The sequence below is a fragment of the Lampetra fluviatilis genome, chromosome 53 (genome assembly GCF_964198595.1).
Source record: "Lampetra fluviatilis chromosome 53, kcLamFluv1.1, whole genome shotgun sequence".
Taxonomy (NCBI): domain Eukaryota; kingdom Metazoa; phylum Chordata; class Hyperoartia; order Petromyzontiformes; family Petromyzontidae; genus Lampetra; species Lampetra fluviatilis.
This window is the reverse complement of record NC_136327.1, coordinates 6,834,543-6,860,525: the sequence shown is the minus strand read 5'-3', so window position 1 is coordinate 6,860,525 and position 25,983 is coordinate 6,834,543. Positions and strand designations below refer to the sequence as shown.

Sequence of the window (25,983 nt, the reverse complement as noted above, 5' to 3'; positions counted from 1 at the left end):
CTGCGTAAAACGCGTTGTGTAAACACGCACGCGAATGGGTTTTAACTCACCCCTCCCTCGTCCTATTAATCACGCGGCTCCACGGACACGGGAGCCGTTAATGAATTACTACCCGCGCTGCCTCACACACACGCTCGAATTACACACTACACCGACACTTTCCCCACATCCACAGAAATCACACCACACGGATCCTCTGTGCTAAAGTTTATTAATGGCGCCAATACGCATTACCCGGAGTAGGAATATTTCGCAAGGAGAGCCTAGCGTAACTCTGCCTATGAACCTAGTTACACAAACGTTCTACCACATACCTTGTAGCTGTACTCACGGCGTCGCACGGGCGCTGTGAGAGTCGGAGGGAGAAGGACGAGCGAAACACTTGCTTATCACTGCCTCGTAGCAGCACTTACGGGCATCACACGAATGCTGCGAGCGGCTCGAGGAGGTAGGACGGCCGGGAGTGGGTCTGGATCGCCCGGAGGTTGAAGACAACTCCCCTCACCGTCCCGGGGCACCTATCTTTCTTCTCTCAACTTCAAAGGCCCAGGGTTACGTCATACCGCGCAGCCAATTGGGCGCTTACCCGTGCCCCCCGTCATCATCCACCTCCATCGTCTCTACCGTGTCCTAATCCCCTCACTTCAAAGGCACAAGGTGGCATTGTACTGCGCAGCCAATCGCGTGCTCACCTGCGCTGTCTACATGGAGGGCCACGGGGTCTGCTGCTGCTCTTCTAGCCTAATATCCCAGCCTCCGCCTCTCCCAGTGTCATGAGTAACTCATTGCGGTTGGCCCAGCGAACCTTTTCGTTCTGCACCCATACAATCTTAAGTCAATTTAGGGGCACCGCAATGTCACCTGTCCTGTGAGGGTCGGCCAATCTCCTGGCACCGGGAAACCGTGGGACTCTCCCTCTAGGGGCTCTTCGGATTAAAACCCGATGTGCCAGGCAAACCCCCCCCCCCGTCAGGACACGACGTGGGTGCACTTTGTGTGGGTGTGTGTTTAGTGTGGGGGCCGGGAGGGGAGTGCGGCATTTGCGGAGTTGCTCCGTGGTCGTGGCACCACATCCACTCACTGTAGTAGTATCTACTGACTGTAATAGTATCTATTGATTATAGTAGTATCTATTAGCTATAGTAGTATCTACTGCCTGTATAATAGTATATGTTGACTCTATAGCAGTATTTGCAGACTCTGTAGCAGTATCTGCTGACTCTATAGTCGTATCTACTGACTGCAGCAGTATATACTGACTGTAGTGGTGTCTCCTGACTGTAGTAGTATGTACTAACTATAGTAGAAACTACTGACTCTATTGTAGTATCTCCTGACTGCAGCAGTAGCTCCTGATTCTACAGTAGTATCTACTGACTCTACAGTAGTTTCTACTAACTCTATAGTAGTATCTACTAACTCTACAGTAGTATCTACCGATTCTAAAATATAATCTACTAACTCTACATGAGTATCTACCGACTCTACAGTCGTATGTGGTGACTATAGTAGTATCTACTTACTATAGTAGTATCTATGACCATAGTAGTATCTACTGAATAAACTGTAGTATCTACCGACTCTATAGTAGTATCGACTAACTGTATGGTAGTATCCACTGACTATAGTAGTAACTACTAACTCTATAGTAGTATCTGCTGACTACAGTAGTATCTGCTGACTCTATAGCAGTGTAGTGACATAGCGCTGACTGTTGTACAGCAGCTGCAACTGCAGGTGGGCACTTAGCGCACACGTTGCTGAGCATATACACGGTGTGTGTGCCGGCAGGGCAGAGGAACTGGGGCAAGGGTCATGGCAGACCTCGTGGGGAAGCCCCTGGAACCCTCTGGTGGGTTCGAGAAGGGAGGCGCAGCTAGGGCCGAGCCAAGCCGCGCCAAAGGGAATATAAGCAGCGGAGAGTGAGAGCTCCTGGCTGCCGGTCGTCGCTGTCGTCATCGCCGCCCTCATTGCTGCCCGCCTTCGCCCGATCATTACGCTTCCGAACAGTAGTTGGCTGTCCCGGTCAATGCCGTCAGTGCAATGCGGACAGGGTCGTGTCTGGGACGGGTCGTGCGGCAGCGTGGTCGTGATTGAAAGGGGGCCCGAGTGGTGGCGTGAACTCAACAACAATAAAAGGGGAGGACGGTGCCTCCTGCGACCACCTCGTCTCTGAGTGTGTGTGCGACGCACGCCATCCGCACACACACACAAGCCTCGAGAAAGAGAACGAAGAAGAGACGCACCGATACTACAGCAGTATCTACGGACTCTACAGTGCCATTTATGGGCTCTCCAGTAGTATCCACCGACTCTACAGTTGTATATACCGACTCTACAGTAGTATATATTGAATCTATAGTAGCATATATTGACTCTATAGTAGTATCCACTGACTATAGTAGTATTAACTTTATAGTAGTATCTTCTGCTATAGAGTTAGTAGAAATGTTGAATGTGTCCGAGGAATGTCAGTGAGTGGCACGTTGCGGCGACTAAGCACACGGGTACACAACATTAAACGCTTTACCAACGCCGCTTTGGCTGGATGTGTCGATGTGTGATTTCTGTCGTTTGTGGTCTTAGTAACCTGAAGGGCGGAGGCATGGGCATAAGTGGTTTTGATTGGTGGAGGGAGCGCAATGCGAGCATCACCGCATTGATTTTCCATAAAAATCCCAAATGTAGGACACTCTTGGAAAAGTCTTAAACTTCAGTGAGGCTTTCCTGTCTAAATGAACGCTATTGCCTGCATATTGTTGATACATTTATCAACAACCCAGTTTATGGTCAAACAAGGTATGGTCAGACAATCACCATGGCCGACACGGCGTGGGGTGCCTTTATTCAGCGGTGGAATGACAAGAGGGCTGTAAGTTATCATTTTAGAGTGTCAGTGAACAAGATCACTAATTAAAACATAACAAAAAAAACGTTGGCAATGTTTCAACTCAAAACACACCATATTAAGTTGATCTGATTGACAATTATTATTTGAATGTAAATTCCTCCCTCTTAAAAAAAGACACCACTCAAATGCAATGCGTGTGCATTAACAACATATGCTCTGGATTGACTTAAAACACATCTTTTTATTTATCGGTTGTCGTTATACAAACTTAATATCGATTTCCACTTTTATGTCGTCTTCCTACAAGTGCTGCACAATTATGATGATCATGATAGACAGTATTCACAATTAATCAAAAAGTCACATACATTATAAAGAGTACAGCACTGTATATATAGTATATGTACAAATCGCATCATGATTAACGATGGTCACTTCATCAGAGCGTGCAAAACTGAGTACCGCAGAGGCTCGCCGATGAAGAGTCGTCACATCGCAGGCCAACACACTTCAAGGTATCAAGTTGAATTCCCTCTGCTGTTTACACTGAGCCCTCACACACTACTGCGCTTTATCCGCCTGATTCTCTCTCTCCTTTTGTTATCACTGTTGCTAAGCACAGGAACGAAACACCAAGCGACCAGTAACAAACATCAATACTGATGATGCCACATATACAGGGAGTCATCTGCATAAGAACTAGTTAGGTTCCAGAGGTCTGTTCGTACGTCGATTTTTTTGTAAGTCCAACTTTACTCCTGTCGATTCCAAACATGTCGTAAAGCATGTACACTAAACACGAGGAATGGCTTTACAAGTTGTATAATCTCCTTTAGATGTAGATGCCACTGGTTCTTCACGTTCTGCAGATGTAGATGCCACCACCGCCATCTATTGCAAGCAGGTGAACTTACGACTCGGTCCGAACAGGCAACTGGACATGCGGACAGGTTTGTTCGTATCTCTGAAAGTTCGGAAGTAGCGGAGTCCCTGTATACAAATTAAAACGTTTCTTGAACCGAGCGAGGTGACTGTAGGTGCTTGGGGAGAGAGAGGCCAGCAGTGATTTCCAGAGGTGGGACAAAGTCATTGTTATGCAAGTCCAAGTCGAGTCGCAAGTCATCAAATTCATGACTCGAGTCTGACTCGAGTCCAAGTCACATGACTCGAGTCCACATCTCATAGGTGGGACAAAGTCATTGTTATGCAAGTCCAAGTCGAGTCGCAAGTCATCAAATTCATGACTCGAGTCTGACTCGAGTCCAAGTCACATGACTCGAGTCCACACCTCTGGTGATTTCCAATGAGAAAGGGAAGTGATTTGACGTGCGGTGTGGTGGATTAGATCAAACAGTCAGTCTGGAAAACAGTCCTCACCACGGCTGGAGGATTCATTTCCGTGAGCATCGCTCGACTACCTGTCGTTGTTGCTAATAAAGTCTTGCACGACCTTCCCCCACACAGGAAGCTCTCTGGCACCAACCATCGGCAAGTCCACTCGCCTTTGGCTCCTCCTGAGCAACCTGGGTCCTCATATTTCTCCAGTACTTGAACTGTGGCATCGCAGGGCCGGGCAGGATTAACGGACAGCACGGGGGAGGAGGCCTTCAGCCAGCGGCGATGATAATACTAAGTGAGCGAAGTTCAGCGGCCGTGTCCAATGTCCCGTGTAGAATGTTGTGGCTGTCACAGGTGTACTCGGAACCTGTCACGTTCGTGACCATTTTACCGACTCGGAGCAACTATTTGATTTTGTATGGCTTCTGAATGCAATCACATCACATAATCATTTACAAAGGCATGGGGGCGAGGGAAGGGGATCAGGGCAGGGAAACACATGAATGAGAAAATCGTCCCCGTGGCACGGCCTGAGAAGAACCAACAACGAGCCCCAGGGGATAGGTGGAGCACCTGGAGTAGTTGGCCTAGCGAAGGCAGCTGGAGCCCCGGGGGCAGCTGGAGCAGCTGGAACAGCTGGAGCCTTGGGGACAGCTGGAGCAGCTAGAACAGCTGAATAAGTTGGAGCGTGCTGGACCAGCTGGCCTAGCTGGAGCCCCGAGAACAACTGGAGCGGCTGGAACAGCTCCCATGAGTTCCCGTGCACCACCTCGTCCGGGCCAGCTGTCAAGTATTAGAATGACTCCCTCGTTGTTTATGAACTTGCTATCCGTGATTTTGGCTGCACGCGAATCGCGTATGGAACTCTGCACGACTACTGGCATCGAGAGAAAGAAAGTGATGATGAGATAAAGTGATTTAAGGTCATTCATGAAAAATATATATACGTTTTTTTTCGGCAAATATCATTATCCACCAAATTTGCTATTAACGAGCATCCCCGGTACGTATCCCTCGCGAATAACGAGGGAATATTGTCTTAGAGTATTAGAAATCAACAGTAGGGTTTGACTAAATGTCATTATCAGGTTTCCTCGATAGAGCCTGTTCATCTGTCCACCTTCTCCTTTGTTCCCGAATTCTGGGTTTGGAGAATGTATTTTTTACTTGAATCTCAAACCTTGTACTCACTTGATCCAGGGAAGTCAATGCTCTCAGTGGTATAGGCAAATCACACTTAGGGAGTGCATTCTCTCTGGGATAGAGTGGAATAACCGTGTTATTCTTGTTCTGGTTTTGGATGGAATTCATGAGGGTGACGTGCGTTACGAACTCATTCCACTTGCTACGGAAGTTATTGGTCAAGAGTAGGATGATGAAGGCAGATTTATTGATGGCGTTGTCCAAGCAAGAAAAAGGCGTGAACCCCCCCACTTGAAACTCGTCCTCGTACACAGCGCCGCCAGTTACCCCAAATCGTTCGAGATCATTTTTCACTTGCCTGGCTGCATCGCCGTCGTCTTCGTGGTGCAGAATCACAAACGAGCAGAAGTCGTCTTCGTCATTCTGCCCCTCTTCTACGCGAGGAGCGCGATGGCTGTCACTCCGGTCTTCCTGTACCACTGAAAACTTTTCGGTCTCTTTGCCAGCGGTCCCGCTCCAGGGTTCACTTCTCAGCTGCAGGTTTCCGATCTCCGTCGCCAGCTTTTCCACACGCCACGACCCCACCATCGGACCGGCTTGTCCGGATTGACCGACACCTTGCCGATTGGCGTGAATGTCAATGAAGGACTGATGGGGCATCTTTGGTATTGCTCCCGAATGGCCTCTAACGTTTCCCTCGCCCTGGCCACTTACAGCACCGTCGACAAACTCCCGAGTCTCGGAGACAACGCCGCGCGGCATCCGAATGCTCAGCGGGCTGGGCATGCTGGGGATGTGCCTCCCAGCTGCCAGTGCATCTTCATCTGCTCTTGCTATAAGGCTCCTAGCATCTGTGTGTGTGTGTGCAGGCAAATGTGGGGAGCAGTGGCACAGTGGTTAGCGCATTGTGCTATGAACCTGGCCACTCGAGTTCGACTCCCGCTCACGACCAATATAACAGTGACGATTATCTGAACCGGTCTTGGGCCTCCCTTAGGTCAACTTAGAATCAAATGATAACTGGTGTTGTGTGTAAACATCGCCACTCTGTGGCCGGATGTGGTGCTGGCCACTCACCCTCTCGTATGCCATGCTGGCCTTCATAGGTGCTCGCTAATAGCGCTTGCCCCAAAAGTCTGTTTCGGCTCTACAGGGGGTCTTTGTTTAACAGTGTGATTATTACATTCAAGTTGAACTGTCAAGTGTTTACCTTATTTCCAGCTACTGGTTCCAAATTCATGAACTTCAAGTGGCTGTCAATGACATGACATGAAGGTCCAGATTCCTAATTCCAAGGACAACCTTGACTCAATTACACTCGTTAAATAAACACGCACGTGTCCGGTGCTAAACATCTTAAGCTTAAACCTGACTTCAGTCTCGGCAAAACCAACCAACCACACGTTATTTCATAACCCTGTCCTTTGATTTAACTTATAAACCACTTGCTGGTACTTTATGCCCAAAACAATAGAAATTTCATGACAAATATTCACAATCGTGATATTATATACACTACCGTAAAGACTAACGACTGCTTGTGTTGCGATCGAAACGTCGTGATATATTATTTTTTGTTTTATTTTATTTTTCTACCTACGTGACTTTACCGAGAGAACCAAAGAGTATGGATTCCTGCAGTCACGAAAGCTTCAAATCAAGATTAATTATATTTTATTAAGCTCCCTGCTTAGCTTCCGAGATTTGAAGATATTGTGTATATTCTGGCAGATTTGGACATACGCACAACCTAATTACCACTTTATCAATACATTTTCAAAACATTTAGATAGTGTGAAATAGCAACTAATTTATAAATGCATGCTCAAGTATAAAATAATTGTGCCTCAAAGCATGATGGCAATCTGCTATGCAGATGCAGTTCTAGCCAACAGGAAGGCACGTGGGCATTATGGATCTCTTCCATGATGCTTTGCAACTAAAGTTTGTCCCTGAAATAATAAGTGGATATACTGTGTCCCACAAATAATGGGGATATTTGGGAATCCCTGAAAACGTAGCTAAATCGTTTTTTGTCCACTTAAATTGCACCCACAAAGCTCAACAATTGAACTTGAAAAGCAATTCTGACTTGTTGTTAGCTGTGTCTCTCATCTTTGCAAGCCATCCAAGTTTAGTACTGCCCTGTGGAATAACTCAAGTTGTGGTGCAATGTACATTCTAGAGTTAGCTGAGTTTTGTTTCAGTGGTGACTTTTAACTTTCTTTTATATAGCGATTTCCAAGTGTTGTAATATTTATTTTAAAAGCTGTAAAATAACAATACAAGGTGTAAATGGGATAGATTTTAGTTTTCGTGGAAATAACTGGTTTTCATATTCTTGGTTCTTTCGGTAAATCCACGTAGAAGGGAAACAATAAAATAATAAAAATATAAATCAATAAAATTCTCACGACGTTTGGACTGCAACACAAGCAATCATCATCAGGTGTGAAATCCACAGCAAGAATTTTTTTTAAAAAGGGGCGGTATAAAATATTATTGGTTTTGTTAAGAATAAGTATTTATCAGAGTACTCCGCATCAGAATTAGCTAAATAATTTGAGTACACGCTGTATCCTAGTATCTGCCGAGAATATTGTGTTGTGGCTTTCCTGGATAAACAATTGGCAATATCTTCCAAAAAACAAATTATTTATTGAAAGAGTTTACGTACCGACATCTTTGAGCCATTGTTTGACTCGTGGGTAATGGTCTTCCACTCTCTGCAGGGCCTTGAGCATCTGAACCTGAGTTTCAATTCCACCATCGTACAGCCAGTTCAACACATCATTCGTGGCCTGAGTCTTGTTTGTACTTGTCGCGTCCTTAAACTTGTTGTATATATTTCGAGTGATGTAACCGTTTCGATCCAGCTCATCTATAAATCTATCTGGTGCATAACCAATCCAATCCTTTAGGTGAGGTCGATAATGACGGATAAGCGTATCAATGTCCTTCTGTGTCATACCACAGTGATAGAAAAACAAAGAGAACATGTAAACAACCTTGCAATGCCCTGCATGAGTACAGTATAACTAAAGTCACATTAAAATGTGACTTCTTTTTAAAATAGAGCATCCAAATGAAACCGCATCCCAACACACTTGTATAGAAACGAGCATATTTATTTTAAAGACAGAAAGAGGAGATCAGGCGCAAGGAAACATTGTAAGGTATACATCTGGACTTAAACAGTGGCTGTGAGTTGACAGCAAGGGTGGTTGGGGGAAGTGAGTTTCAGACAATGGGGACAGCTGAGAAGAATGAGCGACCTCCCACTGTGCCGAGATTGAATAGGGGCTTTGACAAACTGTAGCCCTTGCTTTGTAGGTGCATACCTATATTTTCAGACAAGAGTTTGAAGCGTTGTTAACCAAAAATAAAAGCGTTGAGTCACAGTCGTGTAGCTTTTATGTGGCATCATAGTGCCCCTTGAGTGACATCACTGGAGTGATACTGCTGTGCATTTTAACCATCGGTATCTACGTTACCGCGTTAAATGCATTGTGGGAGCCAGAGCTACTGTTATGGCACAGCACGCAGTGCATTATGGGAGGCCGACTTTCCGGCAATGAGTCAACTCATGCTAGGAATTGTAAAATGCTGTATATAAATAGTAGTGCTTAATGCATAATGCAATTCAAAAATGCAAATTGTCAGTTATATTTACAGGATCAGGCTTAAAGTCACGTGCTTCTGTGGATCCGTGTTGCTTTGGTAACAAAGTAAGAGTTACTGCAACCCAAAGTCGTTTCCTTAGGTTGCATTTTATCCTCAGAAATGCAACTCTAAAGAATTGACTACATCCATCACATGGAGAAAACGTTGGACATCGTGCCAAAGAGCACACGGTACGCAACCTTAAAACACAACAGTGAGAGCTATACAGCACAGTCACGAAAACCTACGCTGTTGTGTTTGCGGTATTTTATTTAAACACTTAGTTAAAACACAATCTCGGTCGTTGGTATTTAGTGCACATTTCTGCTGGCCACCTTAAACGAGAGGTGGAAATTGCCACGTTCTGCTGGAGTCCAGTCTTTCCGTGAAACAATCATTGTTGTTGTCTTACAAAAATTGGTACAAGTTTTATGGACCCTGGAGAAATGATGTGCTGCTGTGAAGCAAGATACCTCAGTGGAAGTTCGGAGATCTTCAACACCAGCCATCTTCAGAGGTCACCTGATTTACTGTGTGTGGTCTCTTCCCTGTGTTTTTTCTGTGAAAAAAATTACTGACCATCATTTCTCCATGAGATGAAAATCATCAAAGACAATAAGACACGGTTACCTGAATAGCACAGTGGAACACGGTTTTTGTCTAAACATAAGGCCAAGGTCCAAGTCAGGGGTGGGGAACGTCCAGCCCGCGGGCCGTATCAGGCCCGCGAAATCATTTGGGTCTGGCCCTGCCAAGGCAACCGCAGGCGGGACTCGAAATTCGATAAATCTAGGAGCAAACCTGGAAAAGCAGTTGCGAGTAGCAGCAACATCATCAATACCAGCAGCTAACATCACACGCCTCGCCAAAGAGAAGCAGTTCCAGCCATCGCATTAGGGGTGAGTTAATAAAATGTTTGACCAAATATAACAGGCAAATTTTTAAGTTGATAGTTTTGTATGGCCCGCGAATGATGTTATATAAATATCCAAATGGCCCTTGGCAGGAAAAAGGTTCCCTGCCCCTGGACTCTTAAGTAGACACAAGTGTATTGCATATACAATTACGGTACATGTGTGCAGTGGACCAAGACCAAGATGTTATTATTCAAACGATTGGCAAACTTTTCTTAATAACTTGTCATTGAACGGACACGAAATGTCCAATGCCCGTCATATGTGAATGCACATTTTACGGGATATCTTTTGGTTCGTTAGTTAATCCTCTTTTCATCCAGCAGTAGATTTACAAAGGGCTGCACATCATTACTGGCATTCTATGTACACAGTACTTGAAACAAATATTGAACGAACTTTATACAATCATAATATAGACACAAAGTGTACTGGTTAGAATCTATACATATCGCGATGGAGCAAGAGCATTGTACATTATTCTTTGGTTCTTTCGGTAAAGTCACGTATAAAGATAAAATAATAAATTATTATTTTATAATAAATTATTATTTTACAGAAAGGACCAAAGAATAATTCCTGCAGTCACGAAAGCTCCAAAATTTGCATTGTACATATATTAAACGAGTACTTTTACTCTAATTACGTTATATAAATGGTATATATATATTACATTATACCACAGTTGTACATAACCATCATCCACGTTCAATCCACTGCTGGATAAAGGTCGCCCAAAGCCACCACCATCTCTCGTCCCTGCGATGTTAATTTTCCACTGAAGTATGGCTAGCAGGGCTTTCACCCAGCAGTGGATCGACCATGACAATACGAACAGACCCCCAGACGTAAGACATCCGTGTCCGTGCAGATGTAAAAAAAACGTAGCTGCAACAATGACACGTACTCCCTTGGTTATAATACACGAATGTACGCGCAGACCTTGGTCAATCTACTGCTGGATAGGTTCACTGACCCCCACTCGACAAATCTTGTCATTGGGGTCGTTTGACCATCCCTGTTCACACAAACATTTCCAGCAATTAGTTAATATTTCTCATCATTATTAGCCACTGCTGTTAAGAATGCACGTAAGGACACGCGTACGAGCAACAGACTGACGTTCGTCGCGGAAGAGGTTAATACCTGATAATAATACCTTATAAGTCCCTGTGACAATTACATCGTTCTAGTCATGTAACGTATCCTCGATATATAATTAAAAGTTAAACAAAAGATGTTTAGACCATAGCCGTTGTCACGTCACAGAAATACAGCGAAAAAAACCAAGAACACCGGGAAACGCAAAGTGAAACTAGAATACCTCAATGGTTACTTTTGAGGTTCAGGAAGAGGAAATGTAAAATAAAGGACGTGACGTTTGTCATGTGCTTTGTGAAAACTAATGTATTTCAAAAGACGGTACAAGATTTGAAAAATAGACAGGATTTTTGTTTTTACAGCCAACATCATAGCCATAATCATCATCATCAGCCGTGATCTCCCCACAGCTTGATAAATAACAGAAGGGACGTGAGTTGGACGTTTGAAAGCCCTCCGAAGCCATCAGAGAAGTGTATTTTTTTTTTACCAGGTAAAGCCCACTGAGCTATGTAGATTCTTTTCACAAGCGACCTGGCGATCACAAATGATAGCTCAACGTATCGTGTGGTAATGTATAGCAGCCAGATACTCTAAGCGCATGTTTCTAAATGTGGAAGAAGAAGGGGGTGGGGGGGGGGAAACGGAGGACTCCGAAAATAAAATCTACGCGACGCACGGGAAGAACAATGCAAGCTTCAAATATACAGCCAGTGTCAGTGTCGGGAACGAATCCATGGCCTCCTGCATATCCTGATACACACTCGGGGATACGACGCTCATCCCCAAACTTTTATAAAACGGGTTGCCTTTCGAGGTTGACTCCTTTGCCTGATGACGACCGCTTGTGTTGCGATCGAAACGTCGTGATATTTTTTATTCCCTTTTTTTCATCTGCGTGACTTTACCGAAATAACCATTCGAGGGAGTTGACATACCGCCACCCTCTCTCTTAGATATGGGTCCCTAGTTTAACACGTAGACTTTCGCGACCAATATTATTCATAATAAACGTTTTTGGGTTCGATCACGTTATTTATAAATGTGTCGTAACCCTCCACCACCCGACACGGCCAATCAGTAAAAAGTGTGTCACGTTGACAAAAGACAAATAGTTCACTACTTTAGCCCACCGGTGTGTTGAAGAGTGAATCCACAACATTTACAAAAATTGCCCGATGATGCTCGATGTAATTGTCGTACTAAACAATTGTAAATGTTGTGGATGCACTCTTCAACACACCGGTGGGCTAAAGTAGTGAACTATTTGTCTTTTGTCAACGTGACACTTTTTTTACTGATTGGCCGTGTCGGGTGGTGGAGGGTTACGACACATTTAAATAACGCGATCGAACCCAAACACGTTTATTATGAATATCGGTCCCTAGTTCACGATGTGTCAATGCGATGGGCAGCAGAGGGCAGAGCAGCATTGTACTCTGCCCCACTACACGCATCGACCTGAGTGGTGAAGTATGGTCAAATATCCCACACGACCAGCATGGCGTGGGTAGCTCATCATCCAGCAGTGGCTTTACAAAAGGACTGCTCCTGCACAACACTGTAATGTGCCGATACAATTGATCACGGGAAAGCATTCAATTTCAACGGAGCTGGGATTAGCATCCACATCGCCTGTTAACATCTGTGGAATCACTCTTTCGTCGTCAATTATTATTTAGCTTATTATCATTGGATATGATTACTTTGAGTTCGGCACAAGTGTAGAGGAGTGAAATGGGGACGTGACGTCAGGTGTGCCGTTCAGTGCGATGACGTCACGTCTCCTAGAGTACTTAAGGGAGACCCCGTGACGAAAGCGGGGTCACTGTGGGAACGGGGAATGGTAGAAGGGTAGAGAGAGAACCAGGGGTAGAGGGATCAAGAGGTGAGTCTGAAGAGAAGCCGGTAGTAGCCGTAGAGGTGCTTCTCTCTCCAGTCGGTGGAGTTGGCAGAGTCCCCGATCCGACACGAGAGAGAGAGACCGGAGCTAGCCGGGCTGGGACCAGACAGCGCAGGGTCGTGTGGTGGGACTCAGTGTAGGACCCCTAACCCCTGGGAAGTTGTATACCCTGGTGTGTGTTATTGTTATATCCTTGATAAACCTTTGGCGGAAGCCTCTCAACTTTCCTGCGTCTCCGAGTGCGTCCGTGGGTACTTCTCAACACACGTGTTACATGAGAGGGTCATTGCCAGTAAGATCGGTTGAAGGAAGTCTTACTACTGATCAGACGCTGTAAGTGGGGACATTGGCCCAGAGGATTTACCGAAAGAACCGAGAATATGAATCCCTGCAGTCACGAAAGCTTTAAATCAAAATCTGAATAGATGCTGCTTAGAATTGTGCACTCCCAGAAGCAAAGGGCATTGTGGCTGCTGGACTTACGTGAAAAATATTTCTATTTGCAGAGACGGATATGTGAGGGAGACTTTAGTGCGGTTTTTTTCGTTTGTTCTCCCTCTCTATGTATCTCTGTGATATCTGTCTGCTTATATGTCTGTATATGTCTCTGGTTCTGTGTGTTATCTCTCTCTCAAATTTAGCATTCTCAGGAAGAACGTAATAAACCAGGTAGGGTGTTGACTGTTATGTTATCCGACTCTCTGTTGTATTACATTTCTAAGTATACTAGATTTCTGTTTCTATTTCATTTATAACCTGATGATTATTGCTTGTGTTGCAATCGAAACGTCGTATGCTAGTATCTAATGTATTATTTTATCTTTATACGTGACTTTACCGAAAGAACCAAAGAGTGTTTTCGATTTTATTAATAAACCCACGGAATCACGCACATATCGTACACCCACTAGTGCGGTCAATGATATAATTTTTTTATTTATTTCGCTGTTATAAATGTCAATCCGATAAGCCACTTCGTTGAAGCTGTCATTTGTGGCCAGGTCGCTTCTGAAAAAGAAACTAAGAGCTCAATGGGCTTTACATGGTAAGGGGCCGTCCATAAATGACGTCACGCGCCTAGGAGGGAGGAGGGGTCAGACATTTGTGACGATGTGTGACAAGGGGGGGGGTTAGAAATGTGACGTCACATCAAAATGCGCAACTTTAAATAAATATAGACAACACGTTCTACTTAATTAAATCTACTTTTGAAAAAAAATGTTCTCCTACAACATCAGAGTGCAGCGCCACATTAAATACGCACTACAATGACAATAGTTTAAAGCGATTTGAAGCATGTTTTATTTTGGGGGGGGGGGTCAAAAATAGTCCAAAATCGCGTGACGTCATTTATGGACGGCCCATAGACAAACAAACAAATATATATATCGATTTAAAGCTTTCGTGACGGCAGGGATTCATATTCTTGGTTCTTTCGGTAAAGTCACGTAGAAGGGAAATAATAAAATAATACAAATATAAAACAATAAAACATTTCTTATTTTCACACCTGATGATGCTCGCTTGTGTTGCAGTCGAAACGTCGTGAGAATTTGTATTGTTTTATATTTGTATTATTTTATTATTTCCCTTCTACGTGACTTTACCGAAAGAACCAAGAATATAAATATATATCGTTTTATTTGTATATCTTTTAAGTGATATGTTTACTTTTTCCTATACTGTGCATTCCTATCGTGTTTTTGCACTATTTGTTGTTGTAACGCTCTGACCTGCCCCTACTGGCCACCTGTGGAAAAAAAGGGGAGCTTTATAGCTCTTCGGATTCCTCCAGTCTCAATAAATATTCTGCTTGTGAATTTAAACAAAATCCCGAGTTTAAATCGATTCGACTCATCGCGTTAATCGATACACGATTCGCTCAACAATCGCGAATCGGTTAAAAAACCACGCCCCTCACCCCACCCCCCCAATAACGGACGATACCTCCCCCCCTCTCTCCTTCACCCACCCACAAAACATCGCGAGACTTGGCGATGTCATAACGGGAATAACCAACCACGATCTCGCGATAACACCACCAACCCACCCCCACCATCGCAATAACAAACAGCCGAGCGCGAGGAGGCCCCTCCTCCTTATCTATCAGAATCGAATCCGCCCCCTCTTTAGATATCGCAGTGCTGATGCGCTCCGCCTTGTCCGTTCCCGGGCTCACCCATTGGCCCGCGCGGTTCGCCTCGCACCAATCGGGGGTGGGCGGGGGCGGGGCAAGGGCGAAGGTGGCCGGGGCGAGAGCGGAGGTGGGCGGGGCGAGGGGGAGGTGGGCGGGGCGAGGGCGGAGGTGGGCGGGGCGAGGGGGAAGCCTCTCCCATGTGCGGTGGGAAATTGAAACCCCTCCCTCCCAACGTTCTCCGTTAACGCGAGCAGCCACCACCACCACCACCGTTTCGCCAGTGGGGGGAGTTGTTGTTGTTGGTGGTTGTGGTTGGTTGTGGCGGTGGTGGTGTTCCTCCTCTTCCCCCCTCCACCCCCGAGTGCTGCTTCCACACAGGGGGCTTGGCCGAGGCTTCATTTTACAAAGTCGCCCCGGCTAAACTGCGCTCGACGTCGCTGTTTTCGTAGCGCGGCGCGGCGATTTAAGGCGGAGCGACGGCTGCGTTGGCCGCGGGGTTTCGGGGGGGTTGGGGGTGTGGGTGGGTGTGGGGTTTTTTTTTTGTGGGTTTTTATATTTAAAAAAAACATTTTTGTTTTTCTATCCCTCGACGTACGGCGCCTTTTGTTTCGCATTTTTCCGCTTGGAAGCACGGCGAAGGGCCCAGGTGAGGCTTCGTTCAGGCGAGCGGGAGGATTTGCACACAAAACGAGCCGCGTTCTTCGCTAACACGATTTCGCGTAACATCTTTTTTGAAAATTGTTAATACCTTTTATTTTTTACACCACTCCCCTTCCTACCAACAACACACCCACCGAACAAATATATGATCACAACCCGAAGGATATCGTGAGATGGGCGAACCACGGGGCGTGTTGGATGTTTCTCATCCAGCAGTGAATTGAACATGAGCCCGATACGCGATGCTGGCGATAACGTGTTTTACTAATCAATTAAAGTCGCTGGCGATGCTCAAAGCGTGTTTTCTACAGCTGTATGAGCCCGTGGGTGACATTCCACATTCGTATGACGGGTGCAAGTGCATCCACTGTTGACTTTTCACAAAGTGATACTCATTTTAGTGACCTGTTTAAGGATAATAGTGATGATGGTGGTGATGATTTAACCTCACTACTGCCAGTTAAACGGGAAATCCAAAGGTTTGCGAGTGGAACGCCTTAACCACCGCACCATAGGATTATATACAGCCCATCATGCTGTACGAGTCGATAAAGTGAGTAACCCTTTGTCAGAAGTTGCGACCAAAACGTTGATATTTGCACACAGTGCATCATCACAGCCACGAAGGGATGATCATATCAGCTGTGTGTACACAATCATTACCGTCACCATCAGCCCGCAGTCGTCATCCCTCGCGGCCCTGCCATGCAACTATCCTAACAGCTGCACGAAAGCTGATTTACATCACAAGCACCAATAATTATCAGTGATGGTTAATCCACTGCTGTATGAAGGCCTCTGCATACTATCCTTGCTGCTGCTAAGACGTAATTTTCAGACGAGTTAACATTTTCTGAACGTGTAAATGTGGTATTTCATGGTACTGAAACCAGGCCTATGTATGTGTACGTAATTGACGGGTGCAGTGTGATTTTGTGAGCAACACACATTGACATGTCTCTCTCTTTTGCAACAGATGTGTGAGGCCGGCACGTAAAAGCAGCAGCAGCAGCAATGGCTTGTGCTCTCTTTGAACCTCTAAAGGAGGACTCGAGTTTCAGATGGTACGTACCGTGCACATTCACATTGCTGCTGTCTGACGCCTGCGTTAGTTTCAGTGACCAAGGTAGTTCAAGTTCATTTATTAGGTATAGCCCTGTAAGCCATTCGGCTCTTGAATCGGGTGCAACCGCAACAAACAAAAAACAAAAACATGAACAAAAAACATCTTAAAGTGAATATGTGACTAAGTGCAAACAGAAAATCCAAGAAAAGACAGCAAAATATTGCAGAAAAAAAAATCACCGTACACCAACGCTGTGTGCAAAAATCCCAGTGGGATGCAAAGTTGAGCTTATCTGATCACTAGGTTTGTAGTTAACCTGAGCGAATTTCTGCTACAAAATAATGACGTCCATCTACTCAATGATCTGTCGCGGGAGCACATAACGCTTAACCCACGTGAATGATGATGCCTAATTCGACCTAACAGTCCGCTACACTTCTGTAATTTCACAAGGAAATTTCACAATGAAATTACAGTGCATCAGGAGAAATCAAACCCAGCGAACGAAGTGATATTGAACCATGTAAACAAACTGAAGGATTAGCACACTGACAAAATAAGTAAGACGGCTTTTTTTTTTAAAGAGGCATCGTTCAGCTTTTAGACGATGAGCCATGACATTTGTTTGTGACCTCTGTGCTTCTGTGCCTGACAGGGAGGAGCCGCTACTCGAAGGATATGGCTCCGCCAAAGGCAAGGGGAAGATGGTCAATTTCCATGCGGACGTCCATCAGTCGATGAAAGGTAGCACATGCGTGTGTGTTGGTTGCTTGGGTCATGTAGCCTGGTTGGGTCATGTAGCCTCAGCATGCCTAAACAACTTTTGTTCGGCCGGATCGAGGGGGCTAAACGGGCACGGCACGGGCTAGAGAAGAGATGGAGTGATGTGGTACAGGAGGACGTGGAGCTGAGTGGACTTGCCGATGACTGGTACCAGCGGTGTCAAGATCGGCCTCTGTGGAGAAAGCTCGTGAAGGACGCTACTGGGCAGTTGGAGGCAGCTGCCCTCCAGCAACAACGGAGGGCGGAGGAGTGATACTCACAACAACGAGCGGAGCGCCGGGTGGCTAAAGCACAACAAGTTGGCACAGTAGGGGGCATAGGTGGTGTATCAGCCAGTCGTCTCAGGCAACCTATGGCACCTGGGTCTGTCCCGTGACCTATCAGCGGGCGTTTGACACTTCACGTGGCCTTAACGTCCACATAACCTGATGCAGCGTTGCAGAGACTATCGTTTGTGCATCGTTTGCCCTTGTGAGACTACCAAACTTTCTGGGCTGCAAGCTGACCACGAGATGGCAGCGAAGCAAGCAGGTTAGAAGAGTAACTGGTGTGGACCTCTGAGCGTTATCCCCTGAAACGCTCACTGGGGTTTTGTCCGTGTATTCTGGTTTGCTGTGATTTAAAGGGAGCAACACATTAATTAAACAATCTTATGATTTCAGAAGATTACTTGTACAGCCCTTTCATCAATCTACTGCTGGACGAGGTCATGGGGTTTATTTGTACTTGGTCACGCTGGACACGGAAGCATGGAAATAGAATTACTGCCCTCTAATGCCCACAGCACAGCCCCAGATCACATGACACCTGTTTTACGCGTGATTATGGGCCATTCGAGCACTATCCTGGTTCCAGTATTGCTTACCTTAAGTTTGTCAATAACATTGCATGAAAACGAAATGTATGTAATCGGTGACATTCCAGGCAATGGTCCTTTTACAGCAAATAGAGAGGCCTGAGAGTTGGGAGCTTCAGATAAACTAAACAATTTTTACTTTACCAGGTAAGGCCCACTGAACTATACAACTCATTTTCAGAAGCGACCTGGATATCACAAATTATAGCTCAACGAAGTGGCTTATGTGGAAATGTATAGCAGCCAAATACGCTAAACTTATATTGTTAAATGTGGATGGAAAACAACCTGAGGGCTGGGAGAAAATTCTGCACGACCATTGGGAGAGAGACACGCAAACTCCAAGTATACAGGTGTCATGGTCGGAAATGAACTCACACCCTCCTATATACCAGGCGAGGTAGTTAGCATCTCGCCACCATGGCACCCCTGTTGGGATTCGGTGTTTTATTGTTGTTGATGATTTTGTCATAGGTTTCAATATCTTAGTATTGTGATTTAAACACTGGTTGTGTGAACAGGGGTATGGAATATAATGTATGTATCGTTCCCCACAGGCAAAAGGTTCTTGTGCACAGCTGACGGCAACTGTGATGAAGCGTTCGACAGCATAGAACTCCTCATGGGGCATATGCGGGTTCACCATCGGCCCACGCGGTTTTTCAGGTAAGGCCCGGTGAAGCATATGTGTGGTGGTGTTGGTACCTAGCTATGTGCATGTCGGTGTGTGTGCGTGCATATTTACATGCGACTTTAATGAGTACCTGTTGCGGAGCATAAACATCAGCACTGGGGAGACCAGGCCAACCCGGCGTGGTGCTGGCCGCACACACCACCTCCTCGTGTGCCGCGCTGGACTTAATTGGTAGCTTGCGAACAGCACTTGCCCCAATGACATAGGGGGATCTTTTTCTTTGCACGTTTATGTGTTTGTGCTGTTGCTGTGTACTTGTTTGCAGGTGCAAGTCTGTCGGCATGTTTGCTGTTGGTGTGTGCATATCTTGTTTGTATGTATGCATCTATTTTTAAATCTATTATCTCATTAATAAAGCTTCACACTTATGTCAGAACAACTTATTTTCCAGTTTCGTCTTTAATGGCATTTTCCCACAGTCTGAGCCAAGAGTGGGCCCTTTGCCTCGTGTCTTAATTTGCTCCCACAGAGACGCTGTGTCAGAGTACCTGTCCTAGCTGTATGGGAGTGTCATCTCCTACAAGCGCCTACCCGTGTGCTTGTTTGATATGTCGCGCAGGTGCGAGAAGTGCGAGCAGAAGTTCAACACAAACCGCTCTCTCTTCAAGCACCTGCATGTGTGCCTCAACCACGACGAGCCGGGTTCAGTGTTCGGGAGACGCAGCACGCGTGCCACGACCGGCACGACTGCTGCCCCTCCCGCCAGCATTCTGGCCGCCCCCACCAGCGTAATGGCGGCCCTCCCCGTCACTGCGGCCGCCGCTGGCGCGGACGTCGCGGCTGTCCCTTGTGGTGCCGAGGGCAACCCTCTCGGCACCACGATCGACCCCTCCGCCGACATCACGGCCACTGCCGCCGACGTCGCGACCGCCCCTCCTGTCGCCGATACCGCCGCCGCTCCTGTCGCTGTCGCGGCCGCCCCTCGCGGTGCCGTGGCCGCCCTTCCTTCTGACGTGACGGTCGCCCCCCCTGACGCGGCATCAGAGGAGAGGCGAGCGGTGGATAAGATGCCTGAACTGACGTGCGAGCGCGCCGGTGCCCCGCCGACTCTACCGCCGCCGCCACCACCGTCGCCGCCGCTGGGACTCCCTAGCGGCCTTCCGATGCCAAAGCTGAAATCCAGCGAGCAACACGAGATGCCGCACCTGAAGCTAGGCCCCGGTCGCGCGTCCAACGCCAGGCGCAAGCGTAAACGGCGCATTGGCCGCCAGGGCGGCACAGTCGAAGCGCCGGCGGAGGAAGCGCCATCGCCGGTGGCCGTGCTGTTACGGCCGGAGGTGAGCGCCGCCCCCACGCTGAAACGTGTGCTGCCGAGTGAGGACGCCATGGAGAACTCGCAGGGACCGGCGTCGGCCGTGTCGGATGGGAGCACGGAGGGCGCCAGTGCCGTTCGGCACCTTGCTCCACCGCGCCTGAGCCGCAGCAGCGATGAAAGCGGGGAAGACGGCGCCCCGGCGCGGACCAGCTTGTCTAAGCGCAAGAGTAAGAAATTTGGCGGCAATGGCAGCAAATCGACCGTGACTACAGCTGGCTCTGTTGCCCCTCCTCCGGCTCCGCCCCACGGAGGTGAAGAGAGCGGCGATGACGGTGTGATCACCGCGGTTTCAAAAGTTGGAAAGAAGAAGGGGGCGGGGCGAATGGGTGACCTGATTTTGCCTGCCGGTGCCCCGCATCTCGACTCCTCCTGTCGGCCGAGCCTCGGAGAAGCGGAGAGCGGCACGGGCGTGGCGGCTCGAACCAGCGCTCCCAAAGGGAAGAAAAAAGCTACCTCGGCTCACCCCGACACGAGGAGCACTGCCCACGGTGGCGGGGCGGACGGTGGCGACGGCGGGACGGCCCAGGCGGGACCGCCGAAGCGACGAAGGAAGGCAGTCGGCCGAGGCAGCGAGACGCGGAGTCGGGTGGTGGCGGCGGGGAAAGGGGCGGGGAAAGCGTCGACAAAGACGCTGTTGCTCAAGTTGAGGACGGACAGGGCGGCCGGGGAGGAAACGCGGTGGATCCGAGAAGAAGAAGCTCGCGGTGGCGACGGATCCTCCTGCCCTGGCCCCGCTTTGCCGCCACTGTTGGCGTCGCAGGAGCGGGGGGGCGGCGGCGGTGGCGCGAGACGACGCCAGCGACAGAGGCTGCGGGGCCTTGGCTATGGCCTCGGGCGACACGGGAGCCAGCGGGACGGAGTCGCCGGTGGCAGACTGTGATGACAGGACACCCCCTCCTCCAGCATCTTCACCGCCGCCGCCACCACCGCCGCCGGTGAGAGGGAGGAAGGGGAAGGCGGTGGCACCGGTGATGGGGGGGAGCGGTGGCGCGTCTGAAATCCGCGCCGGCGTGGAGGCGGAGGCGCCGGCGCCGGCCTTGGCGTCGGACCAGGATGAGACGCCACTGACGCCGAGAGTAGCGAGCCTCCTGCCGCCGGCGCACCACAGCCACCCGGGCTGGCAGGCGGGCTCCGCTCGCTGGAAGGCGGCGGGTGAGTGTACGCGGAGCGCAGCGCCACTCTGTCGATCCGCTTGTGGATGACCGGCTTCCCCCACCCCCTCCCCTCCCAACGCCATGAGTAGTGTGGTGTTGTTTGCTATTTCTTCTTTACCACGCTGGTCAGTGCCGGTTTGTCTTGGGGCACACACCCCCTTCTCTCTCCCCCTTCCGCTGACCAGTGTGGTGAAGTATGGTCAATTAACCCCCATAACTAACAAGGCCTGGGGAAGCCTTCATCCAGCAGGGGATTGACAATTGGCTGTAAATTACTGGGAGCAATTAATGTACGCCATGCAAGGCATTTGTACTCTGGTGATGTCGCTTGAGGTTGGCTTTGAGGTTACATCTTGTCAGAAATTCACAAGAGTTTATTTTTTAAACTGTGCAACTTCAAAACTTGTCCTGGTCGAATGCTGGCACGTAGGTTAGTTGTGCATGTACAACTCTTCATCAACCTAGTGCTGGATGAGAGCCTCCCCAGGCCGTGGGAGTTATTTGTCCATACTTAGTTACGCTGGTCAGTGCAGATTGGTGAAGTTGGCTATCATTCAAGTAGGAGCAAAGAAGAACCGTCACAACTGTCGTCTACCGCCCACCACATAGCCTCGCAGCCTATAACCCACGGTGCATGGTGGTCATCCAATTGAGCACTATTCCAAGCTCATACCTGCCTAGCTTGTGTTGATCTCACGGGATCGGGTGCATTACAGGCGAGTGAAGTTGTGAGGGTGTATAAATATGTGTGTGCATGACCATTTCCTGTGTCTTTGAGTTTGATTCCTGGACATGGCTGACATCAATGGCGAATGATATCCGAACCAGTTCTTGGTCTTCCCTCGGCCTACTCAGCTTTAAATGAGTATCTGGTACTGTGCATAAACAGTACTGGGGAGACAAAGGCAGTTGCGCGTGGTGCTGTCCACCCATGCCCTCGTCTGCCTCGCCGGCCGTTATAGGCGCTGCTCGCTAACTGCACTTTCTCCGACAGTCCGTTAAAGGCTACACAGTGCTGGGAGCCCCCAGCAAGTGAGGAGCAACTAACGTTTGCAATGGCACGAGCACAGCTAATCTACAACCCGGATGGATAATGCACCTATGGGTTACCGGAAGTTAACCGCGTTTCCGCCCTCCCCCACCGTGTGCCACCCCCCCCTCCCCCTCACAGGCCTGTCCAGTAAGCGCCGGGTGTCGTGGCAACACACGCGTGGCCTCTACACGTGCACCAACTGCTCCTTCAGCAGCCTGTGCCGCCAGGAGGCGACGCGCCACGTCTACGAGCACAGCCGCTAGCGCCCGATGCGCCAACAGCGGTAGGGAAAGCTGTGAAGGGACCGGTTTCTCCCCCTCACTACACCCACCCCCCCACATTACTAATATAATGAGCCAAGAATGTGTGTGTCCCGCGCGTGACGTCACTCCACATGAGGCCCACCCCCCCGCGTGATGTCACTCCACATGATTTTTACACTAACGTAGAGGAAGGTTGAGCTGAATTAAATAATTTATTGCGCAAAGTCGCTTCAAGTATGACGTTTCTTTACAGAAAGTGACGGTGAAAAATAAATATACGCAGCACAGTGCTACATCCGTGCGTGACGTCACTGCAAAAGAGCCCCCCCCCCCCCCTTCATTAATATTCATGCCGGCGTGGAAATTTACACTAACGCACAAGAAGGTCGCGCACTCCACATGCCACACCCCTCCACAATAACCATCAACGGGTGACGTAACTCCACATGGGGAAACCCCTCCCCCCTAATTAATAATCATGAGATGAACTATTTTTCTATTGAATATTTCAGATTTCCTGCAATATACACCCGTCCTTGGACCGGGCAAAAAAGCTAGTAGCATATTGATAACATTCCTTTAAATTTTTTACCCTATCTGCTGTGATTGTAATACATAACTTTTAATTTTGTTTTTTTTACAGGAACTCAATTCGTACCTTGGGACAAGACTACTGGGCATTAGATGCTGTCATCAGAAATGGTTCCTTCACACGACAGATCGCCTCTCACCAAACGCCTCGAAAGTACAACTTTCATTCTCACTTCTCCATTCGGAGGATCGTAACCTTATCGTGGTGGTGGGGTTTGTGTGTTCCAAGGACCCTCGGAGCTATGTCGCCTGGAGTCTTATACTCCTGGTAGGGTCTTAGCGAACAGGTCTTGGGGGAGGTTCCAGACATAACGGTCCAAAATACAAAAATCAAGAGAATCGCGCCGGGACAACAGATAACGGGATACACCGCTGGAGCTAGGCCTGGGGGTGGTATTCGCCCGCAAGTACCTGGTGGCTGGGTGACCCATGTAGCCTGGTCGGGCCCAGCCCAAAATGGCTATGTGGTGTTGTCCTGTGGGCGCACCATCCGCATAACGAAGGGTGAGGGGCGGGTGCGATGCCAGTATAGCAGGGAGAGGGATGGTCTCAGAGGGACTAGACCTTGGCGATGGACACTGACTATTGGGACGTGAAATGTCACTGGGGGGGGAGGATCCAGAGCTACCATTGGAACCTCATTTGCCAGTAAAAAATATGATAATTGGTTTTTTACCCTTCTATCTGGAAACAAAACTGACGCCTTTTGGCGTCATCTGGTCCAACCCATGTGAGACTAGGCTCTAAGGAAAGCTGTCTTGGGTGTGGACCAATCAACTTCAAGGACAGTGCACATGGTCAGAGTTATGTTTTTTGTTTGCATTATGACTGCAGGTATTGTGGTCCATGCAAACATGACTCCTTGTAAAAAAAAGGTGTCAGTTTTGTTGCCAGATAGAAGGGTAAAAAACCAATTATCGATCCAGAGCTAGTTGAGGGGGTGGTCTCCTATTCCGGAGTAACCCCTGGTGAGAGGCCCTGGGTGGGTGTGGGGATACTCAGAAGTCCCCAGCTGGGTGCTGTTCAGCTGGAGTTTGTCCAAGTGGATGAGAATGTCACCTCAATGAGACTTTGGGTCTCAGAAAAAAAACTCTTGATTGTTGTCTGTGCTTATGCACCAAACAGCAATTCAGAGTATTCGACCTTGGAGATGGTGGGTCGAGTGCTCGACAGAGTGCCGCATACCGACTCCATAGTTTTACGAGGCGACTTCAATGCTCACGTGGGAAAGATAGAGATACCTGGAGAGGCGTGATTGGGAGGAATGGGCCCCCCTGATCCGAACCCAAACGGTGAGATGTTATCGGAATTCTGTACTAGTCACGGAATGTCAATAACAAAACACCATGTTCGAACACAAGGATGCTCAAAAGTATACTTGGTATCGGAACACCTTGGGCCAAAGGTCAATGATTGACTTTCTAGTTGTATCATCGGACCTAAGGCCGCATGTTCTGGACACTTGGGTGAAGAGAGGGGTAGATCTGTCAACTGATCACCACCTGGTGGTAAGTTGGAGCCGACGCTTGGGGCACAGACCAGATAGACGTGGAAGGCCCAAGCGAATAGTGCGAGTTTTCCGGAAATGTCTGGCGGAAGACGCAGTGCAGAAAAATGTCAACTTCCACCTCCGGGAAAACTTCTCCTGCGCTCCAGGGAAGGTTGTGGACACTTGAGTCCAAGTGAACGATGTTCAGGACCTCGATTGTAAATGCAGCTGTGAAAAGCTGTGGTGTGAAAAGCTGTGGTCTGAAGGCAGTTGGTGCCTCTCATGGCGGAAACCCTAGGACATGCTGGTGGACACCAGTGGTGAGGGAAGCTGTCAAGTTGGAGGAAAAAGGTCTCCCGACTCGATTGAGAGGTACTGGCTTGCCAAGAGCGCGGCAGGAGTCACTGAAGCGAAAGCCCGGGCGTGGGAGGAGTTTGGAGAGGACATGGAGAGGGACTATCGGGCATTCTCAAAGATATTCTGGTAAACCAACCAACGCCTTAGGAGTGGTCGACGGGACGTGGCCCAGGCTAGCGTAACATTGACCTCAACTAGGGAGATAGTTGAGAGGTGGCAGGAACACTTTGATGAGCTCCTTAACCCAGTGGACATGCTCTCCTTTCAGGAGGCAGCCCTGTAAACAGCTGGGGGTGTCGGATCCATCACTGTTGCTGAAGTCGCTGTGGCGGTCGAAGGCCTTCGTAGCGCCAAAGCTGCTGGGGTGGACGAGATTCTCCCAGAGTTGTTGAAAGCGCTGGGCAGTGTAGGAGTGTCGTGGTTAACACGCCTCTTCAATGTATGGTAGGTGGGTATAGTACCTCTGGACTGGCAAACTGGGGTCGTGGTTGCCATTTTAAAAAAGGGGGACCAGAGGATTTGCTCCAACTACAGAGGAATCACACTCCTCAGCGTCCCAGGTAAAACCTATGCCAGAGTGGTGGAGAGGAGGCTCCACCCGGTGGTCGAGTCTCAGATTCGGGAGGAACAATGCGGATTCTGTCATGGTCGTGGAACAATGGACCAGCTCTT

At 48.3% G+C, this 25,983-nt stretch overlaps 1 protein-coding gene across 2 annotated transcripts; it reads left to right on the top strand.

Moving 5' to 3' along the window:
• The first annotated feature begins 15,590 nt into the window (after positions 1–15,590).
• Positions 15,591–22,859, top strand: LOC144949339 (uncharacterized). Of its 2 annotated transcripts, XR_013640268.1 has the most exons (6): positions 15,591–15,696; positions 16,687–16,774; positions 17,432–17,520; positions 18,973–19,081; positions 19,669–21,359; positions 22,750–22,859. XR_013640268.1 is itself a non-coding variant. In XM_078879311.1 (5 exons), the coding sequence occupies exons 2-5, from the start codon at positions 16,725–16,727 to the stop codon at positions 21,302–21,304; spliced, it is 1,884 nt and encodes a 627-aa protein (XP_078735437.1). In that variant the 5' UTR covers positions 15,591–15,696; positions 16,687–16,724; the 3' UTR covers positions 21,305–21,430. The 2 variants fall into 2 exon arrangements, 1 of the variants encoding a protein (XP_078735437.1); XM_078879311.1 differs by lacking the exon at positions 22,750–22,859 and having other exon boundaries at positions 19,669–21,430.
• Positions 22,860–25,983: the final 3,124 nt, after the last annotated feature.

Bases quoted from the DNA above. Each gene is read 5' to 3' on its own strand.
- LOC144949339 (XM_078879311.1), top strand. From the start codon at position 16,725: ATGGCTTGTGCTCTCTTTGAACCTCTAAAGGAGGACTCGAGTTTCAGA. The intron at 16,775-17,431 runs GTACGTACCGTG...TGTGCCTGACAG, and splicing joins GAGGACTCGAGTTTCAGATG to GGAGGAGCCGCTACTCGAAG. The intron at 19,082-19,668 runs GTAAGGCCCGGT...TATGTCGCGCAG, and splicing joins CGGCCCACGCGGTTTTTCAG to GTGCGAGAAGTGCGAGCAGA.